The 27,964-nt window shown below is 37.9% G+C and overlaps 1 protein-coding gene across 4 annotated transcripts in view; it reads right to left on the reverse strand.

The window, feature by feature from the left end:
* PCNT (pericentrin) overlaps positions 1–27,964 on the reverse strand; it is a 97,395-nt gene that overhangs the window by 43,825 nt on the left and 25,606 nt on the right. For all 4 annotated transcript variants that reach the window (XM_088133309.1, XM_088133306.1, XM_088133305.1 and 1 more), the window contains 11 exons: positions 27,720–27,863; positions 26,583–26,731; positions 23,558–23,790; positions 19,689–19,879; positions 17,105–17,267; positions 10,553–10,765; positions 9,604–9,833; positions 7,836–7,959; positions 6,044–6,267; positions 2,038–2,205; positions 353–505 (listed from right to left, as the gene is read on the reverse strand). In XM_088133309.1, coding sequence (XP_087989435.1) covers positions 353–505; positions 2,038–2,205; positions 6,044–6,267; positions 7,836–7,959; positions 9,604–9,833; positions 10,553–10,765; positions 17,105–17,267; positions 19,689–19,879; positions 23,558–23,790; positions 26,583–26,731; positions 27,720–27,863 — 1,992 coding nt within the window. The remainder of the gene's footprint in view (positions 1–352; positions 506–2,037; positions 2,206–6,043; positions 6,268–7,835; positions 7,960–9,603; positions 9,834–10,552; positions 10,766–17,104; positions 17,268–19,688; positions 19,880–23,557; positions 23,791–26,582; positions 26,732–27,719; positions 27,864–27,964) is intronic.

Here is a 27,964-nt window from a genome sequence, read left to right on the forward strand (position 1 = left end):
CCTCTCCTAGTGCAATGCTCCTACCCATTTTACCCATGGTTATTGTTATCTGAGTAAAATAAAGCAAGGAGGCGTGCCTAAATTTAGTCTAGGTCTAGTTTTAATTAATTTTTTGTGGCACTGCCACAACAAATTCTCCCACAAATACGTTTGTTATATAGCTTCCAATTCAGGGTCAGAAGGACAATTGTGGAGGAAAGGAGGTTTTTTTAATAATAGGTAACAAAATGGAAAAACGATTCCTTCATATAATCCATTTGCTTTCTCCTTAAATGTGATAATTACATGCAGTTTCTAGGGAGCACAATCTCTAAAGAAATGATTTTTCCTTAAAATTAAATTGCAGGCATACTTTCAGGTGTGCATTTTCTTCTTTCAGTTGGGTTAGTTTGTTGATGTTAGCATTTTTTTCCACTTCTAACTTTGATTTCAGCTGTAAGATTTCTTCATTTTTATTCACTAAATTCTCTTTAAATTGTTCAAGTTGTTCTAATAAATCTGCTGCCTGAAGCAAAACAAAATTATGAAATTAAACAAAGCATTACTGTTTTCAATCATTCCATCAACACATATTTGTAAAAGTTCATTATTTATTTATATAAATTATATATATTTCAGTGGTAAGATTCCTAAAGCTTAAAAACCTATCAAAACAACAACAACAAATCTTTACCCTCAGATTTGCAAACCTGAGCTACAAACTCTCTTACAAAAATTGGTGATGAATGTGCGTCAGTCTTTACCAAGCAGTCACAAAGGAACTCCCTACTTTTTTCTTTCTTCAGATCAGGAAAGTGAGAGTGGAGTTTTGACCCAATTCCTTATATGGATTGTGGAAATCCACCAAATGCCATTTTGTGTAAGTATGGAAACATTTTCTGTACACTCCATTTAACATTGGAGGCTTTTTGAGTACCTAGGAAGACCTAATCTAATTTGTCTCTGAGGGAAGATGGAATCAAATCTTCCATTTGCCCCTGATGGATAGAAAATAAATTGGGATGCTTCAGGAGGCAGAGATTATCCTTGTGAGCTGCAAAGACCAGCACAGAGGAAAAAGGATGAAAACATCTGAAACCCTGTAGATTTTCACACTCTGATCAGCAGGATGATCAGTGGGAAAAGGTACAGAAGTCTATTCTGAAAGAATTGGAAGGCATAGCCCCATCTGTAGATCTATTCTGCCCCCACCTCTATAGTGAGTGAGACTTTTTCCAAGAAATCTGTAAGCTTTATAAGATTCTGAACAGGCTCTACACAAATGATAGTCAACGTGTATGAGTCACAGAGACCATGATAAAGAATTCAAAGTAAATGGGAATTATTTGTTTCTAAGAGCCCCACCTTAAGAATGTAATATATTTCCTGCACCTTTGTAACAGGAAATAAAATAAATCCAGCTTTCACTCAAAGGCAATTCAAGAGTTTAATTCCTTGACAAGGCAGTCCTTGGTTAATGATAGTAATTCGGAACATGGTCACTAAGCAACGCAGTCATAAAGCATGACATCACATGACCACACCGACTTTCAGTGGCAGTTCTAGCAGTTCCAGTTGTTAAGTAAATCCCACACAGTCATTAAGTGCAACATCACGTGAGCATCATTTGCGGCCTCCTGCTGACTTCCTGATTGACTGCTTGTCAGAAGCTGGCAGTGAAGATCACAAATGGTGATTACGTGAATGCAGGATGCTGTGACCATCATAATTGCGAGCCAGTTGCCAAATGCCCAGATTGCAATCACATGACTGTGGGGATGCTGTGACAGCTGCAACTTTGAGGACTGGCTGTAAATCTCATTCAGCACTGTCATAATTTTGAACATCCACCGAACAAGCAGTCAGTAAGTGAGGACTACCTGTATAAACATCTGCAAAGAAAGAAAAAGGAATTGTGGAGTTTTACAGAAGATGTTATTATGCATTTATAAATTATATTCTTGAAATAGGATTCACTGCTAATTATATTTTCAAACAGAGAAGAATCAACATGAGATTTTTTCCACTGAGTCTTGAGTTATGTTTATTTCAATTTACCTCTCTTTTTTTTGTTATAAGTTCTTCTTGTATTTTTAGTTGTTCCTTTAGCATATGATCCACACTAGTATCAGTAAGTACCCTTTGTCTAACTTCATCTAGTTTAGACTGCAAAGTGGAAATCAGAATTAAATTTTTGTTCTGTTGCTGCTGCAATGTTTCTTTATCCTGTAAAACATAAAAAATTGCATATGTAGGTAAATGCTATTTCATTCAGCCTGTTGATGCTTAAGCTTCCTAGAAGCACCAAAAGCAAGAGGCAAGCTCTACTCTAGAGGTAAAAGTCAGTAATCATGTGACCATCTTTTGAAAGCATTTGGCGTGCATTAAAGCCATTTTGAATTTAATTTTAGAGTATTAGCTAGTTCATTCAATTTTATATCATTTGCAAACTTGATTACATTTCTTTCGATCTCCTCATCCAAGTTGCTGACAAAAATGCTGAAGAATACAGACTTCAGGATTGATGTTTGTGGCACCCTACAGATTCCTCAGTTCAGTTTAATGAGGAACCATTCATGAACATTCTGAGTAGTGTTCAAACCTGCTATGTATCTATGCCATCCCATACTTTGACTGATTATGTGCCATCAACTAGGTATTAAACTTTTAGTGACCAGATAGATTTTTACCATGATCTGTCTCCAATCTGGTCTTTCAGGTCTTCCAATGGTGCACCCATAGCTACTGTAATTAATCCATCCACCTTGCTGCTGGTTGTCCTCTTCTTTTCTTTCCTTCCATCTTTCCCAGCATTATAGACTTCTCAAGAGAACTAGTTCTTCACATGTGTCCAAAATATGATCATTTGAGCCTAGCCATTTGTGCCTTAAATGAAAATTCTGATTTGTTCTATGATCCATTTGTTTGTTTTCTTTGCTATCCATGGTATTCAAGAGTTTTCTCCAACACCAAAGTTCAAAAGCATCAATACGTTTTCTATCCTGCTTCTTCAAAGTCCAACTTTTGCTTCCATATGTCACAAGGGAAACCATTATCTATACCATTCTCATCTTTGTAGGTACAGACACATCATAACTTCTGAATCTTTTCCAAGCCCTTCATGGCTACTCTACCAAATGCTAGTCTGTGGCATATTTCTTGACTGCTGGTTCCTTTACTGTTGATAGTTGATCCCTAAAAGAAGAAGATATCTACCACTTCAATATCTTCATTGTCAGTTCCAAGACTCATTACTGTACCTAGTTTCATCTTCTTTATATTTAATCTTAGTCCCATTTTTTCACTAGACTCTTTAACTTTCATTACTACAACTTCCAGATAATTTGCACTTTCAGCTATCTGAAAAGCGTCATCAGAATAATGCAGGTCATTGATATTTTTCCTCTAATTTTAAAACCAAGCACATCTTCTCTTAATATATATTCAGTATATAGACTGAATAAATAAGAGGAGAGTATAAAACCCCTGACTCACTTCTTTGCTGACCAAGAGCCAGTCTGTTTCACCCTGTTCTGTCTGGACTGTGGCTTTCTGACCTATGTATAGGTTTCTCATGAGAACAATGAGATGCTCTGGGATTACCATTTTCCTAAGGACATTTCACAGCTTGACATGGTTGACACAACTGAAGACCTTTCTATAATCAATGGAGCACACTGGTATTTTTGGTATTCTTTGACTTTCTCATTTATCTAGTGTGCATCAGCAATAATATCTCTTATTTCTTGGCCTTTTCTAAAGCCAGTTTGAACTTCCTGCATCTCTCTTTCCACTTATGGCTTTAATTTGTGTTAAGCATTCCTTTGTTAGCATGTAAAATTAAGGATATTGTATGATAGTTTGCATACCCTTTTGTCTCTTTTCTTTAGTAGACTGACTTCTTCCAACATTTAGACCACTGTTATTCTCCAGATTTATCAGCATAGCTTGTTAGAAACTTTACAGATTCTTCTTCTGTTCCTTGTCATATTTCGGTAAACATTCCATCAAGTCCTATAGCCTTCCAACTTGGCAATGACCAGAATGCTGATCTAACTTCATCTTCTAGTACTAAAGGTTCTTGTAAATAGAGAATATCTTCTAAGGTGTCTTGGATGCTGACATCTCTATTGTGCAGAATTTCAGTATGCTCCTTCCATCTTGTTTGATCTTCTTTGAATCAGTTATTATTTGCCCATTTGTGTCCTTTAGCATACCAGTTTGAAGTTGGAAACTCCTTCTGAGTTTGCAGATCTTTTGGAAGATGCTCCATGTTTTTATGTGTATGTTTCCACCTTCAATGTCATTCAAGATGGAAACATACACAGAACATACACTTCAGATATCATTGTAATACTGCTTCTTGTCACTTCCAACAGCTCTCTGAAATTCTTTGTTAAGTTTCTTCTTGAGATCTTTGTCTTTCCTGACTTTGGCTTCTCTTCCCTTCTTGGCAATTCCCATCATCTGTTCTGACATCCAGTCCTCTTGCTTCTGTTTCCTGGTCTTTCACAATCCCTTTTCACATTTATCCTTTCCACAATTCCTCTGGTTCCCTATCATTGAAATTCACAACTTCAAAGTGATTCCTGATGTTTTCCTTGAAAATAGTGGCCTCAATAACATATCATGGAAACTTCTTCCACTTTAGTTGGAACTTGCACATGAGCAGTTCATGATCTGTTCCATAGTCAGCCCTGGCCATGTTCTTGCTATTATTACTAAACTGTTCCACCTCCTTCTACCAATAACTTAATCGTTTCAATTTCTGTTTACTCCATTTGGTAGTGTCCATGTATATAAGCACCATTTTGGTCGTCAGAAGGCTGTCAGCCCTACTAGGTAGACCAGACCAGGAAATCAACTCCACAGGAAGGCTAAAACTACTTTTATTGAGATTGGCTACCATACCAGAATCTTGCAAGTCTGATTGTGCTGTACCTTCTCCTTCTTATGCACCATTGAATTAGGGAGACATCTGCCTCAGCCACCTCCGAATATTATCTCATTGTTCTGCACTTCAAAAATGTTTCAGCACCTTTTGCCTAGGTAGCAATTCCTGCCTATTTTCCTCAAGGTCATTTTCCTTACTGTCTACACTGACTGTGTTAATAACAAAGAAATCAATGAATTGGCAGAAATTAGTAAATCATTCTCTTGTCTCATTTTGGTTTCCTAGGCCGCACAGTCCAACTACCATACATTTTTGTCTGTAATATTTCCAACTTGGCATTCCAGTCTCCAACCATATGCAGCACATCTTGCTTGCATGTTGTGTTGATTTTCAGATTGAATTTGACCATAAAACTCTTCAAATTTTCTTTTTCTGCAGGGCAACATCAGCAACTGAATGTCCTAAATGCTTTAGTCTAACCACGTAATTAATACTGTTAGTACTCCAAAAGATCCTCAGTATTTCCTCAATACCATGTTGAGTGCCATCCAACCTGAGGGGCGCATCATCTGGCACTATATTGTCAATCACTTTATATTGTCCGTCCATGTGGTTTTCTTGGTAAAATACAGAAACAGTTTATCACTACTTTCTCCCACACAATATGAAATGATGCCTTGGCCATTGCCACTAAAGTGATCATCTGCCTCCAACACCCTCCTATATCATGCCTACTTGCTTTACCTGGGCAGCTGGGATGACATTCGCACTTTGGTTGACCCTAATGGGAATATATACTCTTGACACATTCCCACAATCTATTAAGAAAGTTATCAATAAAAAATAAAGTAAGATTAGTATGCAAAAACATATTCAAAATAAACAGATATTCCCTGATTGTATTTCTATCAGTCTTGAGCTTCAGATCTCTTCCTGTTCTTCACAATTGCCTGGCAGACACACACCCACTTCTCTTAGAAGACTGGCCAAAATAGTTCAGTAACTCCATTTTTCTTTGTTACATGTTTGCATTTTGCCATCTTCATTGAGCAGTTTGTATACAGATCTGTCTTTTATTTTGAACAAAGCACAGATTTCAGTTATTAGCTGTCCTGTATAATTTCTAAATTCCTTCTTATTAAAAATGTACAGTTATAAAATTAAGCTTACTTCTTTTAGTTCAATTTCCTTCTTTTTCATTTTTTCCAGTTCCTGCATGAGTTTATCAGCATTCTTTGCCTCCTCCCTATTCAGACAGTTCAGCTCCCCGATCTGTCCTTCCAGCCTTTCTATTTCTTCATTACGATCAGCAAGGATTTTCTCTATTTGCTCTTTTTCTGCAAAAAGCCTGTTGTAATCATCCATTCTCTCTTTTATTTCATTGTGGAGAGATTCTACCTGTAAAAACAAAAGAAATCATAGTTCAGAGATCAGAAAATAATCACTGTATTTCTAATATTTTTATTTTGATTAGTCCAATGTGTTTCAAATCAAAAGCCACTACAGGTAATCCTTGGCTTACATCTATTTGTTTAGCGACTATTTAAAGTTACGATGGCAATGAAAAAATGGACTTATGACTGGTCCTCAAAGTTCCAGCCATTGCAGTATCCGCGCGGTCATGTGATCGCGATCTGGGTGCTTGTCAATGCCAGCAGGGAAGGTCGCAAGTCACTCCAGTAAGTTGCTCTCACTGCTTTTTCTCCCAAGGAGCCTGCTATTCTGTAGCACCCCACCCACATTCCATAGCATGCGCACACCTGCAGCACCCCTCCACCTGCCTGCAGCCTCCGAAGGCCTCTGAAGACCTGCGCCTGGCCTCTGCTGGCCCTTCCAAGGCTCTGATAACCGGTGTGCAGCCTCAGGAAGAAGACCTCATGCAGCCAGCAGCTGCCTTGTGAAGGGCCAGGCCATGCGTGCCTCATCAGCAGTGCAAGGAAAAAGACGAAGGTAAGCTGGGGCAGTGGGGATGGCAGGGTCAGTGGTGGGAACGGCAGAGCACAGGGCAACAGAGTGTAGGGCAGCCAAAAAGGAAGAGATGGTGGGGGAAATAGGTGGGTAGGGGGAGTTGAAGCAGAGGCAAGCACAGCGAAACAGAAGTGTGAGATCCTAGCTTAATGATGGCATGGTCCTGGCTAGCTACCGGGACTACTGAAACTGCCATCACTAAGAGATGCAGTTATATGTTTTGCTTAATGACTGCATCAATTAGCGATGGAAGTTCTGGACCCAATTAGGGTTGTTAAGCAAGGACTACCTGTAAAAGTCTTCACCATGGGAGCCTTTAAATGCTCCATGGCCATGGGGAAAGTGAATCAAATTGAGTGGTTAATTTGTAACTGGATCTGACCTTGATAGAGCCTATGTGGTCTGCCAAACTTTATAAAATGATTCCAGAAAAAGTTTGGAAGACCCTGGTGTTAAAAAACTACCTTGATTGCCATTTCTGGGTCTGTCAGTAAGTAGTCGTCAGACTTAATTTGTTCACTATTGATTAGTAGCAAAGAAAATCTGAGGAACTGAGTGACCCTGCTAATATAAAGTTTCATTTTCTCCATTAGCTCCTCTAATTCATTTCCTTTGCTTTGGGAAAATCTACTGAAGCTCTGTCCTGAGAGATTTCAATTCTGCAATCTTGTAGCTGAATTTACTTTTTCTCTATTAAATCTTTTTTTAAAAATCTTTCAGACCCCATGGTACATCAACAAAGAGGTGATATAAAACTAAACACTCATACTGAACTCATTGGAAAACAAAACCATATTGTGATTGAGTGTAGGTTTCCTATTTAACCTGAATACAATCACAGCACATCATATTCAATTTCTAATATTCATTCTTCTTTACTTTGACATATTGTCTTAATGCTCACCTCAATCATAAGGCTGCCCAGCCAACTAAATACTTACATTATAAGGTAATACTATAAAAAAGTTTTCCGTAACATATGCAATGATTTTACCTACCAGATAGGCTCTGGACTTTCCAGAATCTTGGGATTTTGTTGTAAGTTTTAACTCCATTTCTAGTTTCTGAATTTCTTCTTGAAATTCATCACGTTCATGTTCCCTTTCAATAGCTTGTTTCTGTTAAGAAAATGAAAGTCACTTTTCCAGGTCTTAGTCTATTTTAGATTTCAAATCAAATCAAAACAATTTTTATTACTAATTTTTAACAATTTTTATTTTGGAGGCGAATATGTGTAGCTCAGGGTTGAACTGTGGAGTCCTTGGGGTTCTCTGAGCTTGGTTCTTTTCTTGCAAACGTTTCATTACCTGGCTAGGTAACATCTTCAGTGCTAAAATGGGATGAGGTTTGCTCTCTATTTATCTGCTGTGGCCTGCTTTGCATATGTTGTAGATGACTCCTGTTTTTTCTTCTGGGGCAACTGGGTCTTTTGGTTTACTTAGGATATTTTGGAGTGATTTTGTTGGTTTGTGTGCTACAGAGAGTGATTTTGTTGGTTTGTCCACCACTGTTCTTCCTTTGTGATCTGGCCTTTCTTAGTTAGGTCATTGAAACCATTAACAACATCTTCAAAGGAATAAAATTCACCAGAGAAGAAGAAAACAACAACACACTACCCTTCCTGAATATCCTCATCAGCAGAGGAAACAACAGCAAATTAGAAACCCAAGTTTATCAGAAGACAACCCACACCAATCAAGTACTCCACTACCAAAGCAACAACCCGACCTCCCACAAGAGGAGCTGTGTAAGAACGTTGTTCAAGCGAGCTCAAACGCATTGCAGCAACCCAGAACAGCAGAAAAAGGAAAAAGACCACCGATACAACATCTTCCAACAAAATGGATACCCACGTAACTTTATCAAAAAGTGCCTGACCACTCAACCTACTACAACACAACCCACACAAGCCATGAAAAGGATCACACTGCCATATATCAGAAACATCTCAGAAACCACCAACAGATTATTACAACCATATGGCATCTCTGTAGCACACAAACCAACAAAATCACTCCAAAATATTCTAAGTAAACCAAAAGACCCAGTTGCCCAAGAAGAAAAAACAGGAATCATCTACAACATACAGTGTAAGGACTGTAACAAACACTGTGTAGGACAAACAGGCAGAAGACTAGCAGAACGCATCCATGAGCACCAACTAGCAGTCAGAAGACATGATGAAAATTCCTTAATTGCACAACACATGGACAGACTCAACCACAGTTTTAACTGGGAAACTGTCAGCATTTTAGACCAAGCCAAATCCAAATATGCAAGAGAATTCTTGGAAGCCTGGTATTCAGACAAGGCAGCAATTAACAGGCACACAGAGATAAACAGCATCTACATATTATTCAAAAGAGACAAAAGACCAGAAGATTGCCTCACCAGCATTCAATCACCAGCAATCATCACCCAGATAAGCAAAGGTCTCCACCAGGCACACAATCAAGCAGTCAACATATGCTAATCAATGAACTACCAGAAGAGCAAAACAGAACCCCCATCCCCACCAGCACTGGAAAAAGCAGGCCACAGCAGATAAATAGAGAGCAAACCTCATCCCATTTTAGCACTGAAGATGTTACCTAGCCGGGTAATGAAACATTTGCAAGAAAAGAACCAAGCTCAGAGAACCCCAAGGACTCCACAATTTTTATTTTTAATATAGACTAGCATATTTTTATATTTTGAGAAAAAACTTTAAGCCAGAGAGCTAGGAAAAAGTTTTCCCAAGATTTTAAATATATTTTTCTTACGTCCATGAAATCTCTCTGATTTTTCAGCTGTCTTTCAAGAGTTTCCATTTGTTGTCTTAGGTCAACAACTTCAGATGTCATTGCAGCTAGATTTTGATTTTTGTTTAGCTGTTCTTCAAGTTCAATCTCCATGATTTTCATCTGTGTATTCAAGTTTGAACAATCTTTCTCTGCTTGACACTGCAGTTCTAATTTTGTTTTTGCTAGATGCTCTATCTCCTTGATTAATTCTAATACATAAAGAAAAAACAGCAATACCAAGATGTTTCAACATTCATATGAAAATTCTTTTAAAACAATTACTGCACCATAAATTAACCTTTTTTTGAACAGTATACCAGAATTATAATTATGACTGAGATTGGCATCTAGCATTGTCTCAACAAGGTCAAGAATTGACTCCAAGTAGTACAGGGCATAGGAGTCTAGCTACCATTTTTAATTGGTAAAATATTCTGCAATATAGCTATACTATGCAGATTGTGAGAAATTAATGTGGCAGCTCACAGCCACCTACTTCTGCTGCCTATCATCATTGCCAGGTAAGCCCACAAGGATCAGGGGCAAAAGAGGGGGTCAACCAGAAGAAAACTTGACCATAGCTTTCAAATTCTCAAATTTCAGTCTGACTGTGAAAATTTTACCCCCACTTTCCCCCAAACCCGTGCATAATCATGTCTATATGATGTGGGTTACAATGCAGAGGAATCTTTCAGGAAATGTGTAATCTCATTTTATTAATTCATGAATAAGAAATATTACTTCTGAAATGCCAGTATAAATAATGCTTGTACTGCAGCTTAACCAACATAAAATTATTGCCTACTTTGGTTTTAAGTAATTTTTTAAAAATACAATCCAAATTACTTTAAAACTGGCAGCAGTCTTATTCTCCAACCAAGATTTATGCGTATTTAATATATTGAGTAAGATATATTTCATTTCTTACCAACTTCTCTCTCCCCCACATTGGCAGCCAAAGCTCTATTTTGACTTGTTAACAATTTTTGTTCCTCTACAAATCTTGCATTATCCTGGGTTAACTTTTGAATCTGTGCTTTAAGCTTTTCCAATTCTGCAACAAGACGATGCTCAGATTCTTCTTTAAGATTTAAAGCTTCTTCCAAAGTATGTCTCTCTGTTAAATAACCTTCAATGAGACCTACAATTCAAACAGCATAAAAATGTTTGATTTTTTTTACTCAACACTGAAAGAATTTATGCAAGAAAGTACTATAATAACTGTTGCAGCTAAAATAGTAGGATTCTACAGTGCAAGGAGACTATTTTTAAAATGTCAATTTTACTATATGTAATGGTTTACCATCTCTTCTAATTATATCAGCATTAAAGCACTGGCTGGGTCTGGAAGGCAAAATAATCAGCTTAGCACATGAAGGTTTTTTTTCTCCATCCAAGATATTGTGCTCTGCGGTAGTACAGCATCCACAATCGAAATACTCCTCCCTTAAAAATGCCTTGTTGTTAGTTGCTTCTGACTCTTTTTGATTTGATAGACATAGTTTAACCAGGATTGTCTGTCACTGGCTGCTTCTGCCGGCATTGTCAATTACAGTTCTCTAACCACTTTGGCTTCTTTTTCTATTGCTTTAAATTTTTCCAAATACTGAGGTCTTTTCCAATGATTATTGCCTCTGAATTATGTTTCCAGAATATTTAAGGTTTTGCTTCATTATCAGCTTTTCCAGTGAGCATTCTGGTTTTACATCACCCAGTACTGAATGATCTTATGGTCCAAATATTCTCAATTCCCCCCCAGTTTTTCTTCATTCTGCCTTTCTGATGGTTCGTTCACTTATATGGAAGTGAACTTATTATTACAACAATAAAAAACATGGCCTTGACAATATAAACTTTTGCTGTCAATATGTCAGTAAAGAACAGAATGGACCAAATTTGATGTGATGGGAGAAGCTACTAAAAGAAATATTGAATTTAAAAATGGGCTGGATCTGGTTGTGGGCTGCAGAGAAAAACACTGCAGAAAATATTTCAATGCATCCCTATGGAAAATGCAGTTAGGCAGCTACCCAAATTGCTGACCCCTCTGTTTTGTGATCAAAAAGTCTCTTTTCCCTCTGATCACATGAGACTGGAACATATGCAGCCTACTCCATGTTTCTCAAAGTGCACATACTCACAAATACATGCAAAGAGGGGGGGAGAGTAGAAACACACAAATACACAATGCACATGCACTTGCCCTGAGTAGTCCCTCACACAGAGACACACCCAGAGGGAACCCCTACGAATCCATCCTGATTAGAGTTTCATAGCCACAGGTAACATGCATACACACTCACTGATTAGTCCTCGGAATAGAAAGTGCACGTAGATGCAACATGTTACTTTGTTCTACTGAAATAATACAGACACCTCACCCTGATGGCTACTTCTGGTAAAGGGGGGTGGAAAGGATTCCAGAAGCCATGCTTTCCCCATCTTCTTCATTAATTGACAAATTAATAGGTTATATTTATCAGGAATAATTCAGTACTCAATTCTTTCTACTTACATTTTTAACTGTACTTGTACCATCAAATTATGTGGATAAACAGGAGAATGAATCGGATTATGTACAGCAGTGATTCTCAACCTTTTTGAAGCTGCTGCCCCCCTAAGGAGCGGAAAACTTTTCAACGCCACCCTTTGGGGAGGGGGGGGAGTTACTGAATTATAAAAGGCAAAAATTTTAAGTAATTTTTTTCAGTAGACTTACACACCAAATTTGTTCGATTTAACTCGATACTTTTGCCCTGGAAGATAATTGCATTCCTTTTATTAAAATTAAAATGACTAATGCAAAAAAAATGAAGCGAACGAAAAGCAACTCAAGAAACACAGGTCAAACCAAACATTCATATTGAAAGGACGCTCAACGCACGCACTGCAATTAATCGCGCGGGAAAACAGCTGACGCATGCGCTGTGCTGGTTGGGATCGGAGAAGAATCGTAGTGTCCAGTTCTTCAAGGTCATCCTACCTAGAATACAAATTCATCTCACCATTCTTAGAAGTGCGTGAGGGCAGCTGTCACGTAAGTTCGTTTTATTGCTGGTACAAATGGTGTAAACTGGATAATCGATTTAATAAATTTTTTTGGGAGTTTTAAAATTAAGTTCGAATGCCAAAACATGCTCATCACCCCTCTACCACCCAAAACATGCCCACTGCCCCCCTACCGCCCAAAACAAGTTCACCGCCCCTCAGTATCCTCCCACCGCCCCCCGGGGGCGGTACCGCCCCCGTTGAGAACCAATGATATACAGTATAGTCAAGTGAAAACTGTGGCAACTGGCAAAAGTGTTGTCATAGTAGCAGAATTCCAATATTTATTCAATGTGTATGGCTGCCCTCTTGCTAAGAATTTTTCTCCTCTGTATTTAGATATGCCTTCTTCCTTCATCTGTTGTTGTTGTTGTTCAGTCGCTAAGTCGTGTCCGACTCTACGTGACCCCATGAACCATATCGCGCCAGGCCTTCCTGTCCTTCACTGCCTCCCTGAGTTTGCTCAGTTTCATGCTCATTGCTTCAGTGATGCTATCTAACCATCTCATCCTCTGCTGTCCTCTTCTCCTTTTGCCTTCAATCTTTCCCAGCATCAGGGTCTTTTCCAAAGAGTCCTCTCTTCGCATTAGGTGACCAAAGTATCTGAGCTTGAGCTTCAGTATCAACACTTCCAATGAGCAATCAGCGTTGATTTCCTTTAAGGTTGACTGGTTTGATCTCCTAGCAGTCCAGGGGACTCTTGAGAGTCTTCTCCAGCACCGCAGTTGAAAGGCATCAATTCTTCGGCGCTCAGCCTTCTTTATGGTCCAGCTCTCACAGCCATACATTACTACTGGAAAAACCATAGCTTTGACTATGCGGATCTTTGTCGGCAAGGTGATGTCTCTGCTTTTTGATATGCTATCTAGGTTTGCCATAGCTTTCCTCCCAAGAAGCAAGCGTCTTTTAATTTCATGGCTGCAGTCTCCGTCTGCGGTGATCTTGGAGCCCAAATAAATGAAGTTTATGACTGCTTCCATTTCTACCCCTTCTATTTGTCAGGAATTGATGGGTTCAGATGCCATGATCTTAGTTTTTTTTATGTTGAGTTTCAAGCCAGCTTTCGCACTCTCCTCTTTCACCCTCATCAAGAGGCTCTTTAGTTCTTCTTCACTTTCTGCCATTAGGGTGGTATCATCTGCATATCTGAGGTTGTTGATGTTTCTCCCTGCAATCTTAATTCCGGCTTGTGATTCTTCCAGCCTGGCATTTCTCATGATGTACTCTGCATATACGTTAAATAAGCAGGGTGACAGTATGCAGCCTTGTCATACTCCTTTCCCTATTTTGAACCAATTGGTTGTTCCATGACCGGTTCTAACTGTTGCTTCTTGGCCCGCATACAGATTTCTCAGGAGACAAGTAAGATGGTCTGGTACCCCCATCTCTTTAAGAATTTGTCACAGTTTGTTGCGATCCACACAATCAAAGGCTTTTGCATAGTCAATGAAGCAGAAGTAGATGTTTTTCTGGAACTCTTGTGCTTTCTCCATCATCCAGCAAATGTTGGAAATTTGATCTCTAGTTCCTCTGCCTCTTCGAAACCCAGCTTGTACATCCGGTAGTTCTCGGTTCATGTACTGCTGAAGCCTAGCTTGTAGGATTTTGAGCATAACCTTGCTAGTGTGTGAAATGAGTGCAACTGTGTGATAGTTTGAGCATTCTTTGGCATTGCCCTTCTTTGGAACTGGAACGTAAACTGACCTTTTCCAATCGCATGGCCACTGTTGCATTTTCCAAACTTGCTGGCATATTGAGTGCAGCACTTTAACAGCATCATCTTTTAGTATTTTAAATAACTCAGCTGGAAGACTGTCATCTCTGCTAGCCTTGTTGTTAGTAATGCTTCCTAAGGCCCACTTGACTTCACTCTCTAGGATGTCTGGCTCAAGGTCAGTGACCACGCCAGCATGGACATCAGGGACATTAAGATCTTTCTTGTATAGTTCTTCTGTGTATTCTTGCTTAATCTCTTCTGCTTCTGTTAGGTCCCTGCCTTTTTTGTCCTTTATCATGCCCATCTTTGCACTAAACGTTCCTTTGATATCTCCAATTTTCTTGAAGAGATCTCTAGTCTTCCCCATTCTATTGTTTTCCTCGATTTCTTTGCATTGTTCATTTAAGAAGACCTTGTCTCTCCTTGCTATTCTCTGGAAATCTGCATTCAGTTGCTTATATCTTTCCCTTTCACCCTTGCTTTTTGCATTCCTTCTTTCCACGGCTATTTGTAAAGCCTCATCAGACAGCCATTTTGCTTTCTTGCATTTCTTTCTCTTTGGGATGGTTTTAGTTGCTGCCTCCTGTACAGTGTTTCAGACCTCCGTCCATAGTTCTTCAGGCACTCAGTCTACCAAATCTAATCCCCTAAATCTATTCATCACCTTCACTGTGTACTCACAAGGAATATGATCTAAGTCATACCTGAGTGGTCTAGTGGTTTTCCCTACATTCTTCAATTTAAGCCTAAATTTTGCAGTAAGAAGCTCATGATCTGAGCCACAGTCAGCTCCTGGTCTTGTTTTTGCTGTCTGTATAGAGCTTCTCCATCTTTGGCTGCAAAGTATATAATCAATCTGGTTTCGGTATTGACCATCTGGTGATGTCCATGTGTAGAGTCGTCTCTTGTGTTGTTCGAAAAGAGTGTTTGCTGTAACTACAGTGGGGCAAAAAAGTATTTAGTCAGCCACCAATTGTGCAAGTTCTCCCACTTAAAAAGATGAGAGAGGCCTGTAATTTTCATCATAGGTATACCTCAACTATGAGAGACAAAATGGGGAAAAAATCCAGAAAATCACATTGTCTGATTTTTAAAGAATTTATTTGCAAATCATGGTGGAAAATAAGTATTTGGTCACCTACAAACAAGCAAGATGTCTGGCTCTCACAGACCTGTAACTACTTCTTTAAGAGGCTCCTCTGTCCTCCACTCGTTACCTGTAGTAATGCCACCTGTTTGACCTTGTTATCAGTATAAAAGACACCTGTCCACAACCTCAAACAGTCACACTCCAAACTCCACTACGGCCAAGACCAAAGAGCTGTTGAAGAACACTAGAAACAAAATTGTACACCTGCACCAGGCTGGGAAGACTGAATCTGTAATAGGCAAGCAGCTTGGTGTGAAGAAATCAACTGTGGGAGCAATAATTAGAAAATGGAAGACATACAAGACCACTGATAATCTCCCTTGATCTGGGGCTCCATGCAAGATCTCACCCCGTGGGGTCAAAATGATCACAAGAATGGTGAGCAAAAATCCCAGAACCACACGGGGGGACCTAGTGAATGACCTGCAGAGAGCTGGGACCAAAGTAACAAAGGCTACCATCAGTAAGACACTACGCCACCAGGGACTCAAATCCTGCAGTGCCAGACGTGTCCCCCTGCTTAAGCCAGTACATGTCCGGGCCCGTCTGAAGTTTGCTAGAGAGCATTGGGATGATCCAGAAGAGGATTGGGAGAATGTCATATGGTCAGATGAAACCAAAGTAGAACGTTTTGGTCTAAACTCAACTTGTAGTATTTGGAGGAGAGAGAATGCTGAGTTGCATCCAAAGAACACCATACCTACTGTGAAGCATGGGGGTGGAAACATCATGCTTTGGGGCTGTTTTTCTGCAAAGGGACCAGGACAACTGATCCGTGTCAAGGAAAGAATGAATGGGGCCATGTATCATGAGATTTTGAGTGAACACCTCCTTCCATCAGCAAGGGCATTGAAGATGAAACGTGGCTGGCTCTTTCAGCATGACAATGATCCCAAACACACCGCCCGGGCAACGAAGGAGTGGCTTCGTAAGAAGCATTTCAAGGTCCTGGAGTGGCCTAGCCAGTCTCCAGATCTCAACCCCATGGAAAACCTTTGGAGGGAGTTGAAAGTCCGTGTTGCCCAGCGACAGCCCCAGAACATCACTGCTCTAGAGGAGATCTGCATGGAGGAATGGACCACAATACCAGCAACAGTGTGTGAAAACCTTGTGAAGACTTACAGAAAACGTTTGACCTCTGTCATTGCCAACAAAGGATATATAACAAAGTATTGAGATGAACTTTTGATATTGACCAAATACTTATTTTCCACCATGATTTGCAAATAAATTCTTTAAAAATCAGACAATGTGATTTTCTGGATTTTTTTCCCCATTTTGTCTCTCATAGTTGAAGTATACCTGTGATGAAAATTACAGGCCTCTCTCATCTTTTTAAGTGAGAGAACGTGCACAATTCATGGCTGACTAAATACTTTTTTGCCCCAGTGTAGCTTGTTCTCTTGACAGAACTCTATTAGCCTTTGCCCTGCTTCATTTTGTACTCCAAGGCCAAACTTGCCTGTTATTCCAATTATTCCTTGACTCCTTGACTTCCTACTTTACTTCCTTCATCTAGCTGTGGCCAAGTCCATGGTCCATTACTGGGCAGATACTTTGCTTACCTTTTGCTTTATGAAGCTCCAATGTAAGTTGATTCTGCACTTTACTCTCTTCATTAAAACAGTCCATTAACTCATGCTGCTCATTAAGCACTTGGCATGCTTCCCAATTCTTATTCTCGCAGTCCTCTTTAGAATGACTATGGATATTATGCATTTCCTCCAGCTTCCAAAAAAAAAACAGATTTAAAACACAATAAAAATATGCACTCTGACAAGCAACTTGCAGTCTTAGGTTGCACCTAGCCCCCAAATCCTTCTTGTATAGCTGCCACCTGAGATCAAGTCATCAAAATTTGGTAGCAAATAACTAAATAGTGGCACAAATTCCTACTGATTATTAGTAGGAAACAAAGCTTAATATATCTAGAAAGCTGATTTTCCTCTGTCCCCTCCCAAGAAACCAATGAAACAAAGGATAAGAAATCCCATCTCTGCCAATGACATAAGCATACCAGCATTCTGCTAACTGCAGCAAGAACAATACTAATGACAATTTTCCCAGCCACCATAAAGTTAACCACTTCACTATATGAAGATTAATAATAAATTCTGTTACTTTGATTAACCATTAAAATAAAGTGTTTTCTTTTACTATCAGATATTCTTTTTCTATGCTAACATATTGCTTTTCAAATGCTATTTCTACTGATATAGTATTATCTAGTGAACCTAGTGACTTGATTTTAATTTTATGAGTTTTGGTCTCTATTTTTTTATACCAGAAATTTGGTATTTAAAAGCTAGTACTTGGAAGAAAGCTATATAACAATATGTTCTCTGAAGGCTTTCTTCATCTTATTTTTAAGCAACAGAACTTTATACATTTGTACTAGGAAATGAGAGCCAGTTTGCTGTTAAGGCACCAGGCTAGAAACCAGGAGATCATGTCTTAGGCATGAAGCCAGTTAGGTGACTTTGGGCCAGTCACTCTCTCTGAGCCCTAAGAAGGCAGCAATGGCAAACCACTTCTGAAAATCTTGCCAAGAAAACTGCAGGGACTACAGGTAGTCCTCAATTTACAACTATTCATTTAGCAACCATTCAAAGTTACAACAGCACTGAAAAAAGTGACTTACGACCGGTGCTCACACTTAGACCCTCACAGCGTCCCTGCGGTCATGTGATCAAAATTTGGCCGCTTGGCAACTGGCATGTACTTACGATGGTTGCAATGTCTTAGGGTCACATGATTGCCATTGCAACCTTCTCAGGTTTCTGACAAGCAAAATCAACAGGGAACCATATGATTCATTTAATGACCATGTGATTCACTTAACAACCACTGCAAAAAGTGTCACAAAATCGTGTGCGGTCATGTGACACCTTGCTTAATGACTGCACTGCCTAATGATGAATGTTCCAGTCCCTATTGTGGTCGTAAGTTGAGGACTACCTGTAGTCCAGGCAGTCACCAGGAGTCAACACTGACTTGAAGGCACCAAATAAACAAATAAATAAATAATGACAGAGCTGCAAACTAGAAATAATAACAATTAGTTCATCATATGCATAGGATTGCAGCTTAAAATATAGGTTAGTTCTGAATTTTTCCTTCAGCATCTTAACTCTTAATCCCAGGATGTAAAAATATGTTGGTTTCTAGCCATACTCCATGCTCTTGCGTTTCACTTTCCTACTGTGCTTGTTTCCATCATTAGCTATTTTAAATTTAATTACTTTCACAGGAAAGATATGAAATTTCAGTGAAGTCTCATCTATACTCATGGTAAGAAATCACACTTTTCTTACACAAAAGCAATCTCTAGGTAGGAAATATAATATATACCATGGGGTTTCAAACTGTGGGTTGTGACCCCTGGGAGACAGTGAACATCAGGTGTGTGCGCCATAATTTTTTAAAAAAATTGCCTTAGGCATCGTAGTCATGTTTGGACTTTTGAGTATTAGTAAGTTAAGAAATCCACCCGCTTCCTTTCCTTAGCAGAAAGAAAGGGTTCTAGGGTTCTGTGAACCACCACCAAGATTAAATTATTTGTTACAGAATATTATTTTGAAATGAACCTTTACACTTCCATAACTTTTTTATTATACAAAATGTTTAATTTATCTGTTAAAGTATCTTGTTATATCTAAAATGCCAATAGTTTTGGAGATTTTAGTGGATTGGGGGTTTTAATGCAATAGAAATGGACAATTTCAATTTCTTACTTTTGCAGCATAAGTGGTACTTAACTGTGTGACAAGCGTGATTGGATAATTGTGTTTTACGTGTCTCAGAAATCTCAACTGGTGTGGCATGTAATAACTGTATTCTTTGGAGTGTCTGTAAAAGTATTTGTAATTAGTAACGTTCAGTATTTTTACTGAATTTTTACTTGTTGTTTTAGAAAGCTGTACAGATCTATCATACCACTGAGCTTGTAGTTAAAGTGTTACACTGAAGACTTTGTTTGAAATGCAACAACATGAGAACTGTACATAACACAAGTACATCACTTCAAGAACTGCTCTCCAGCTCCTTCCATGGGTGATATGAAGGAATAGGTCTTTAGCACTGCCTGGTTTCCCATAACATTAATATATAAGATTTAGTTATTGCTTAACTAAATAAAAAATATTTTACTTGTTTGGTTGATTCAGCAAGCATCTCAAGAAGTTTCTCCACAGTGATATATAAACAATGGCAGATTTTTTTAATCCTCTCTTCATTTTCAAATATAAGCTCTGGATTTTCAAAAATACTTTCACATAAATGCTCACTCAGTTCCAAAGAATCAAAGCTGTGTTCCAGTGCAGTCTGATCAAGAACTTCACCTGTTCAATAAATGGATTAATTTTAAAATACGAGTTTAAAAAGACATACAAAAAACAACTTAATTTATTATATTACTCTAATATAATTTTAGAAGCCAAGTTACAATTCAATTGAATGTAATTCCTTATCACAGAATTATGTCACTGTGCAGAAAATAATTCAATGCATGCAGCATGTATAGAACCAGAGTTTTTGAAATAATATCTCTTCCCATAACTTTTCTGCATTCTAAAATATTCAAGAGATTCTGTTCTGACTGTTCCTATGCTGTTTGTTGTTCTTGATATTTTTATCTTTACTATTTAAACTGTATTTACAGATGTTCCTAATCTTTACTGCAGTTGACTGGATTTTATTGATTTTAGCGTATTCTTTTTTGTATAATTAGTATATTGCTTGATGGTTCTTTATCTCCACAACGCTTCTTTCTGCACACACCAAATCTAAACCTTTTGACAAAGTCCAGTTATGCCACCGCAAGAGCATCCCATGTAAGATGTGGATACTTCTCATTCTCTGTTATGATGAATTGCACAATAGTTCTTTAAAACTTACAGAAAACAAGAGCAGGAAATTGGCTTAGAGAGTTTAAATAAATTCATGGCCGTGCAAAGAACTTCATTTACAGGTAAATAAAAGTTATTCTTCATCATGTTCTCTGTGGTTTACAACATGGGGTGGAGAACATATTGAATCCTTGGTGAAAGATGATTTTAAGTCTTGACTAAGTATAGTTCAGAACAGTAGCTAGACTTACCGCAAGGTACTTTTCTGGTCAGTGATGGACCTGAGAGGGAGGGGTTACCTGTGTCTTATTCTAGCCAAAAGACTATGTGTATGATTTCTTCCTATCCAACAGAGGAAACCCCTTTCCATCAGACTTCATCTATAACAACTAAGTTGCAACTGAAATGGGAATGGGACAATTTATGAGTTGGCGTAAGTGACTCACATGTACTGTAAACTGGGCCACCTGGCCACCTGGGTACTCTCATAGTCATCTTCTCCTCCTAAATAGGGTGAAACTGTCAAGTCCATCTTTCAGAGACTAGAAAAGTACTTCATGGCAAATACCTTTTTAATTGTTTATGACAACCAAGAGGAAAGGGGTATACTATAGCAGTATTCCCAGGGTAAGATGGGAAAGGATAAGATTCTCAGTTTACAACACTCATAGTGACTCACTGCAGCCAAAGTCCACATCTGAGGCAAATTTATTTTATAATGCCTTATAAAGGTAGATTATTTCATCCCAGAGCTACTCTACAAATGTCCATTAAAGGTACTCCTGCCATTAACATTGCCAATGGAGTCACCCCCTACAGAAACAGGGGGAAGCATTCTGTTGGCTGTGAATGCCAGAGTAATGTGTTCTCTCACCTCCTCTGTTCCTTGTGAATCAAGAAACTCATCTCTGTTGTGAAAATCTGTCAATTATCAACTTTAGCGAAGATTTGGGGGGTGGGGTAGCTTTGGAATGTGAAAAGCAATATTGTAACCTACAGCACCATTTAGAACCAGTATGTTTTCATGGGACACTTGCAAATAAAACTGACCAATTTAAGGGAGATGATGATGATTCTTTACTCTCTTCTTCTTCCTAGACAACTTTGATAGCTCAGGCAGAGATGTTTTAAATGGGCTCTTACCTCTATGTACTCTTTGCAATAGTAGAGTTAAATAGTGACTTGAGTTTATAATAGGCCTACAGTATTAATAAAGATCTGCCAATGTACTCAGTAAGTGAGAACTTAATCCTGCATTAAGCACATTTATATAGAGTCAAGTTTGTAAACATCAAAGTGCTCAAGGGGAAAAATAATGTAAATAAATCAGAAGAATGAAACAAACTAGGGAAGATGGGGTGGGGTGGGGTGGGGTGGCTGGTGGGCAGGTTGCTACTCATGGTGAAATGTTCTTATAGTATTACTGCTGCAGATATCAAAGAACCTAGGAGAATGACCAAGTGTTGTCCCTTAAATGCTTCCAAAAGTTTGTCTCTAGAATACTCTGAAAGGGGCACTGTGCTACAACAGAACCTGGAGATGTGAATCACAAAGAATAACATTGAAGAACAGTTATATAATCAGGATAGCAAAGGATATTACTTTTGTTTTATGGCCCAGTGTTATATCTCTGCTTTTGTTTTTCAACCCAGGATGAATATGAATCAGTTGTAGTTAATCATTTAAATTTATTTATTTATTTAATATTCATTTATTTACTCTGGGTGGTGTAAAAAACTAGAAAAAAACATAAAAATGGCTAAAAACATTAGACAGACAGCCCAGACTAAAATCCAAATTGAGGGTTAATGCCTTATCTTTTTACAGTCTACGTAACATACAAAACCTACTAAAACTCAGCATCTAGTGCTTTTTAGTCTAGAAGTCTACAAAAACCATTCATATGGAATATTTTTTAATATGAAGAAGAAATAAAACTAGAAGTATGCAACTCCAATTCCTGCTTTTATTTTCATGCCTGGTGAAACCCAAGAATCAAGTAATACTGTATTTAAACAGGCTCTAGCAAAGACTCTAATATATTCATGAGAAAGAAAAACATAGTATGGATGCCTAATCCTGGTATCACAGACTGTTTTTTTCTTCTCAGATCTTATTTTTTCTGACTAGGTTCACTTCTTTCTCATTATTGCCATTACTATCTTTACATGTGCATCCTTCATCCGGACTCAGTCTGTATCGGCGCTTAGAGAAAACTGCAAAGTAAGGATGGTGCTCTATTCCCTTTTGTCACATTTAGAAAAGACAGGTTAAATGGTTTCAATGGTTGTGATAAAAATAACAGAAGCAACAGTAGGCTTCTGATAAGCAGACCTTATCAGGCACCTACAGATTATTAACTGTCTAAACTTAAAACACTTTCATTGATAGCAATTAAATCCACATTTAGCTCTCCCAGGACTAGACTGTAACTTTCATCTAACTACAGGTAACAACCCTAACTAGGACTGGCAACTCCACCACTAAGCAAAGTGGTTGCTAAGTGGGAAATCATGTGACCATGACTATGCTTTCAGGCTGGAAAGAGACAAGACTAGTCAGCTTCATACCTTCAGCTTTTGTTTGCCTCCTAACCACTCCCCAGCCCTTTGGAACGCTCAAGTGCCTGCTTACTGTCTTGTGCACATTGAAAGCAATGCAATTGCACCGGCAGTGAGAAAGGGTAAGGCAAAGGTGAGATTGCCTACAGAAATCACTTGCCTTTTTTCTCCCCCCCACCCCCCATAAGAGTGGAGAGACTGGAGAGAAAAAGATTTTAAGAGAGTACTGTAAGCTGTCTGCGTTGTGCACCTGTGGCTCCTAGCCCTGGGCTGCTAGTGCGATCGCACTGCTGTTTAGAAGAGCAAGCAGCTTACTTTCTTGCAATCCCTTTCTCTCCAATCTCTCTGTTCTGCAAGGGGAGGGAGAAACCACAGGTGAGGAACAGGACAACACATACTGATTGCAATGGTGATCACGTGACTGAAGGATGCTGTGGTCATAAATGGTCCATAAAGTTATTTTTTCAGCACCAGCGTAACTTTAAACGGTCACTGAACAAATGCAGTAAGCGAGGACTACCTGTACAGCAATGTCTTGGAAGACATCAAGAACAGGGTTGCACAATTCTATCATAGACAATGGTATTTTATTTTCCCTTCAGGTTATTACCTTGGAAAATTCTACTGTTTTTCTTTAATTGCCATTTCTCCATTGTTTTCAGCGTGTGTGTGAGTACTATTTCTCCAGACATGATCTGACTCTCTCTTGAATCTCCAGATGCCAAGCTGTCATCAAAACAAAGGCCAATTTTCTTGCAGATAAGATCTTCCATATCTTTTGTGGACTGCACCATTTTCAGAAGTAATTTCAAAGCCTGCTGACAAGATTCTTGTAGTTTATCCCTAAAATAAAATATTATAGATTGAATTGTTCTGGTTGGCCTTTCCACTAACTGATTACCTCCCCACTATGACTTCTTCCTTATTAGAAAACAGGAAGCAAATTAAAACAAAAGCAAAAACAAATCTTCACATATTATGTATTTATTGGAGGCTACATAGGAAAGGCTAAAATAGATGTAATTCTTATACCATTTCCCCCAAAATTATCCCTAGTCAAGTGCTGTTCTAATTTGAAAATTACAACTTTAGACAGGAAAAAGCAAGCAAGAGAAGTAATATTTTAGCTAAAATTATTCTTCCTACCAACACAAAACAAAGGTTAAAGTTTAGGGAAGTATATCATCCAGTTGACTCATTTTACAATGAACTGATACAGAAAAACATGGAAATTTAACTTTTACAAAGGACACAGACCTAAGGATGGATAAAGACATTTGTCACTTTCTTAGGAAACTGGACTAGTAGACCAAATGATTCAAGGTGGCATGCAACCTCCTACTGAACAGCACCAAGGAACAGAATACAAGAAATTGTTAATAAGGGGAGAAAAGTAAATTAACTCCAGGCTTTCCTATCAATAACTTCCATTAAGCATACTGTATATTTTAATTGTGTTACTATTAATCCTTTATCATAAAATTTCCTTTTCTCCATTTGGTAAAAATGTGCACCTTTCCTTGTGACACCAACTGAGAAAGATTTCCAAAGTGGGTTTATGCATCTTGCCAGTTGATTTATATCAGCTTAATATCCCATGGATATTAGCTATTGCTCTTTAGCGTTTAGGCTATCAGTTGGAAAAGCAGTGAGCAAGGTTTTAAAATTGGACCCTGGACAAGCGCTCTCATGTGGGAGAGGCACCATGGTCCCCAGGGTGATTGGCTCCAAAAACTACGGAGATCTCAAACAATGAAAAACTATTAGAATTATAATAGCTTCATCCTTCATTCTTAAAGACTTTTGGAAGCAGTCTAACTGGGGAGAGGTATACAGGAATTCTTTTGACCATGGATCTTCCAGTGTATTTGTACTTAATGCAGCTGGATATACGATATCAATAAGGACCTGCCAGCTACATAGTTGGCAGTGACAAAGAGCTCATCAGGTTAAGTCCTAATTTCTCTATCACCATCTTACATGCTTGTGAATTATCCATTCTGCTATTATATCAGACACTTGTACTTGTATCCTTGCTCCTTGACAGGCATGAGTTGGATCTCCACACAAATCACTTTTATTCACTAGACTATTCAGCTAACATATCCATGTGCCCTTCTGCTTTTTAGCATTAGCTTTAGCCTTTAATGCTATCCATTCATCATATCATCACATCAGTTTATTAGGCTAACACTGAAGATTCGATACATCAGAAAAATGGTTTCTAGCAGCTCACTTGGGCTAAAACAGATTCTGCATCTTTGACTACTGTAGTCTCAGAGCTTCCTACCAATTTATTTATACTAGAAGATACATTAATACACTGTAATCTCCAAACTACTCTTTTCCAACCCATTTTTTAAAATGGCATCTTGGTCAACTATATCATATGGGGTAAAGATTTAAAGAAGTTTTTTGATTTCTAAGTTTCATATAATTCTAGAATAAGGATATTAATAAAAGATCAGGCCATATCTCCTCGTATGTTCTGTATTAAATTGTATTAAATCACAATGCCTAGACCAAAGTTATGTTAAATATTAAATATAAATACATACTGTAACTTCCCCACAATTTATCTCCAGTCAAATTCTGAAATGATTTGAAGATCATTATTGTATTGTGTTGTATTACTAAATTTTTAATACTAGATGCTTAAAGGCTGGTCTTAGTATTGGCAAATGTGTTAGCTTGAATATTCTCTATCATACATACCGCCCATCACACTATTCCCTTTCAGGATAAGCAATGTTAGGCAATGCACAGAAAAAAGGTAAGAATTAATGAGCATAAGAAATTAAACGGATATAACCAAAAAATACTTTTTACTAAACCTAATCAACACCAACACCATTCATACCTCTCTATACCGGTCTATTCTTAAACTACCTTCTCTTCCAGCACATCCATACTATTGATTAATTCCTTTTGTTCTTCAATCTTTTTCTTCCTGTAAATGTCATCAACTCTACCTAACTACAACTTGCTTGGTTTTCTTGGCACCACCCTCATTCTTCTTTTATATATGCTATTCATTGTTCTGCAATTTGATCCTCATTCATTCTGTCTATATAACCAAATCACTTCAATGTACTACTTCTATATCGGTCATTAATTCATTCAACATTTATTCTTGACCCTCTACCTTCTTTTGCCACACACATCTTTTAAGTAACTCATTCCCACTACATTCAGCTTACTTTTATGTTTGTCCTGACATACCCTAGGTATTTTGGCCTTTTTTAACAAACATTCATTTCTTACAACAGACTACATATTACCCCAGTACCATTCTACCAACATTTGTATACTGTATACATTTCCCCAACTTTTTGTAAACATTTTACCAAAGATTATAAATAATTTACTTCCCATTTACTTTTTTTTTTGCCCTTTATGTATGACTTGAAATTATTCATTTCATGAATTTTCTCTGTCAACACAAATAACTTGGTCTTTGATATATTAATTTTCAGATCCATACAATCTAACAAGATAACATTAGCTGCAAATCATTTGGGTTCTTGGTCAACAACACTGCATCATCTGCATACAAAAATATGCATACATTTTCATTGCTTGTTTACTTTATATGAAATCCAAAATGTACTCTAGAATGTTTCAAGTGTTCAAACCTTTCATTCCTGCAATTGTCAATATCCGCTCTCAACAAGGCTATAAGAGTATTTCCTTCTTGATTAACTCTGCCTTGTGGATGTAGATTTTTTAATTCAGTATTGGCCTCTTCCACCTCTTTCTTTAAAAAATTGATTTCTTTCTCCAGCTGTGGAAAAATCAACAGTAAGGATAAATATCAATTTTTGTGAAGGCAACCATGCAGGCATATACTCAATTAATTATGTTCTCATATTATTCTACCCTATACAGTACAAGTAAAATAAATAAATAAATATTACTGGGTGCCCTAGGGGCAAGCAGTTTCCCAGACATTGCCATGATCTCTGAGTTTAGCCTTTATTAGAAAAAAGGTTTTATTCTTCAGAAATAGCCTCCACACACGCCTATGCACAATCAAGGTATAACCACTACCACACACTTACATTTAACACTGGAATCTCTGTTAAAACAAGGTAATTAAAACATAGACAGACACACAAGTCTACTCAAATTAAAGTCTTAGAGACTGAGCATTGGTAAAAATTAAGATTCATAATTATCTGAATCTTTTTTTCCTAAATGCTTCTCAACAAGTTTACCTCATGACATCATCTACCCAAAACCCTTTTTCAACCTAATCAGTTAATTTAACAGTCAAGGCTGATTAATTCTAAATTTTTATCAACTTGAAATGAATCAGTCTGGTTATGCGTGACTAAGATTGGCTTATTTCACAGATTCAGTAAGGAATATCTTTCCATACTTTGAGAGCCTAAGTACCCAATATGATAAATAGGTACACGTCATAACTCTTTTGCCTGAATCGTGATGAGTCTTCTATTTACTTTTGGAGATAAACTATATTTTGTCATCAGTAGTATCTTCCCTCCTTTGGGGATGAGAAAATATCAGAGGGAAACTATTGAAACTGTTCTGAAAATGGTTGCATTTCTTCATATCTTGTATTTCAAGAAACAAATATAGCAATATTTAGTATTTTTTCAAGAAAACCCGCTAAGTAAGAGCAGCAAAATTGGCCACCTCTATTATAGTTTCTCAGATAGATAATTTCAAGTTACAGCAAAATACAAAATCAAGGCCAAATGGAAATACAGTTTTACTTTTTCAGAAATCACTTTTTCAGCACTTCTCACCTGTTGTTTTTCTGACTTTATTTGCTCCAATTCTCTCTGAAGATGCTGACAATTTTCTTTTTCTTTCTGGATTTCCACCAAATGAAGATCTTGCAATCCCTGTATTCTTTTTTTATGTTCTTCCTCCATTTGGAGGACTTCTTTCTGCAAAACAACCAGGGTTTTATGATGCTCATCCTCCAACAAATGCCTTTGCTTTTCTAGCGCTATAGTTAATTCTTTCTACACAGAATCAAAGGTAATAA

This window comes from Python bivittatus, unplaced genomic scaffold (genome assembly GCF_059951505.1).
Source record: "Python bivittatus isolate LINGU-HERP-01145 unplaced genomic scaffold, Pbiv_v1 ctg000020_np1212, whole genome shotgun sequence".
In the NCBI taxonomy this organism is placed as follows: domain Eukaryota; kingdom Metazoa; phylum Chordata; class Lepidosauria; order Squamata; family Pythonidae; genus Python; species Python bivittatus.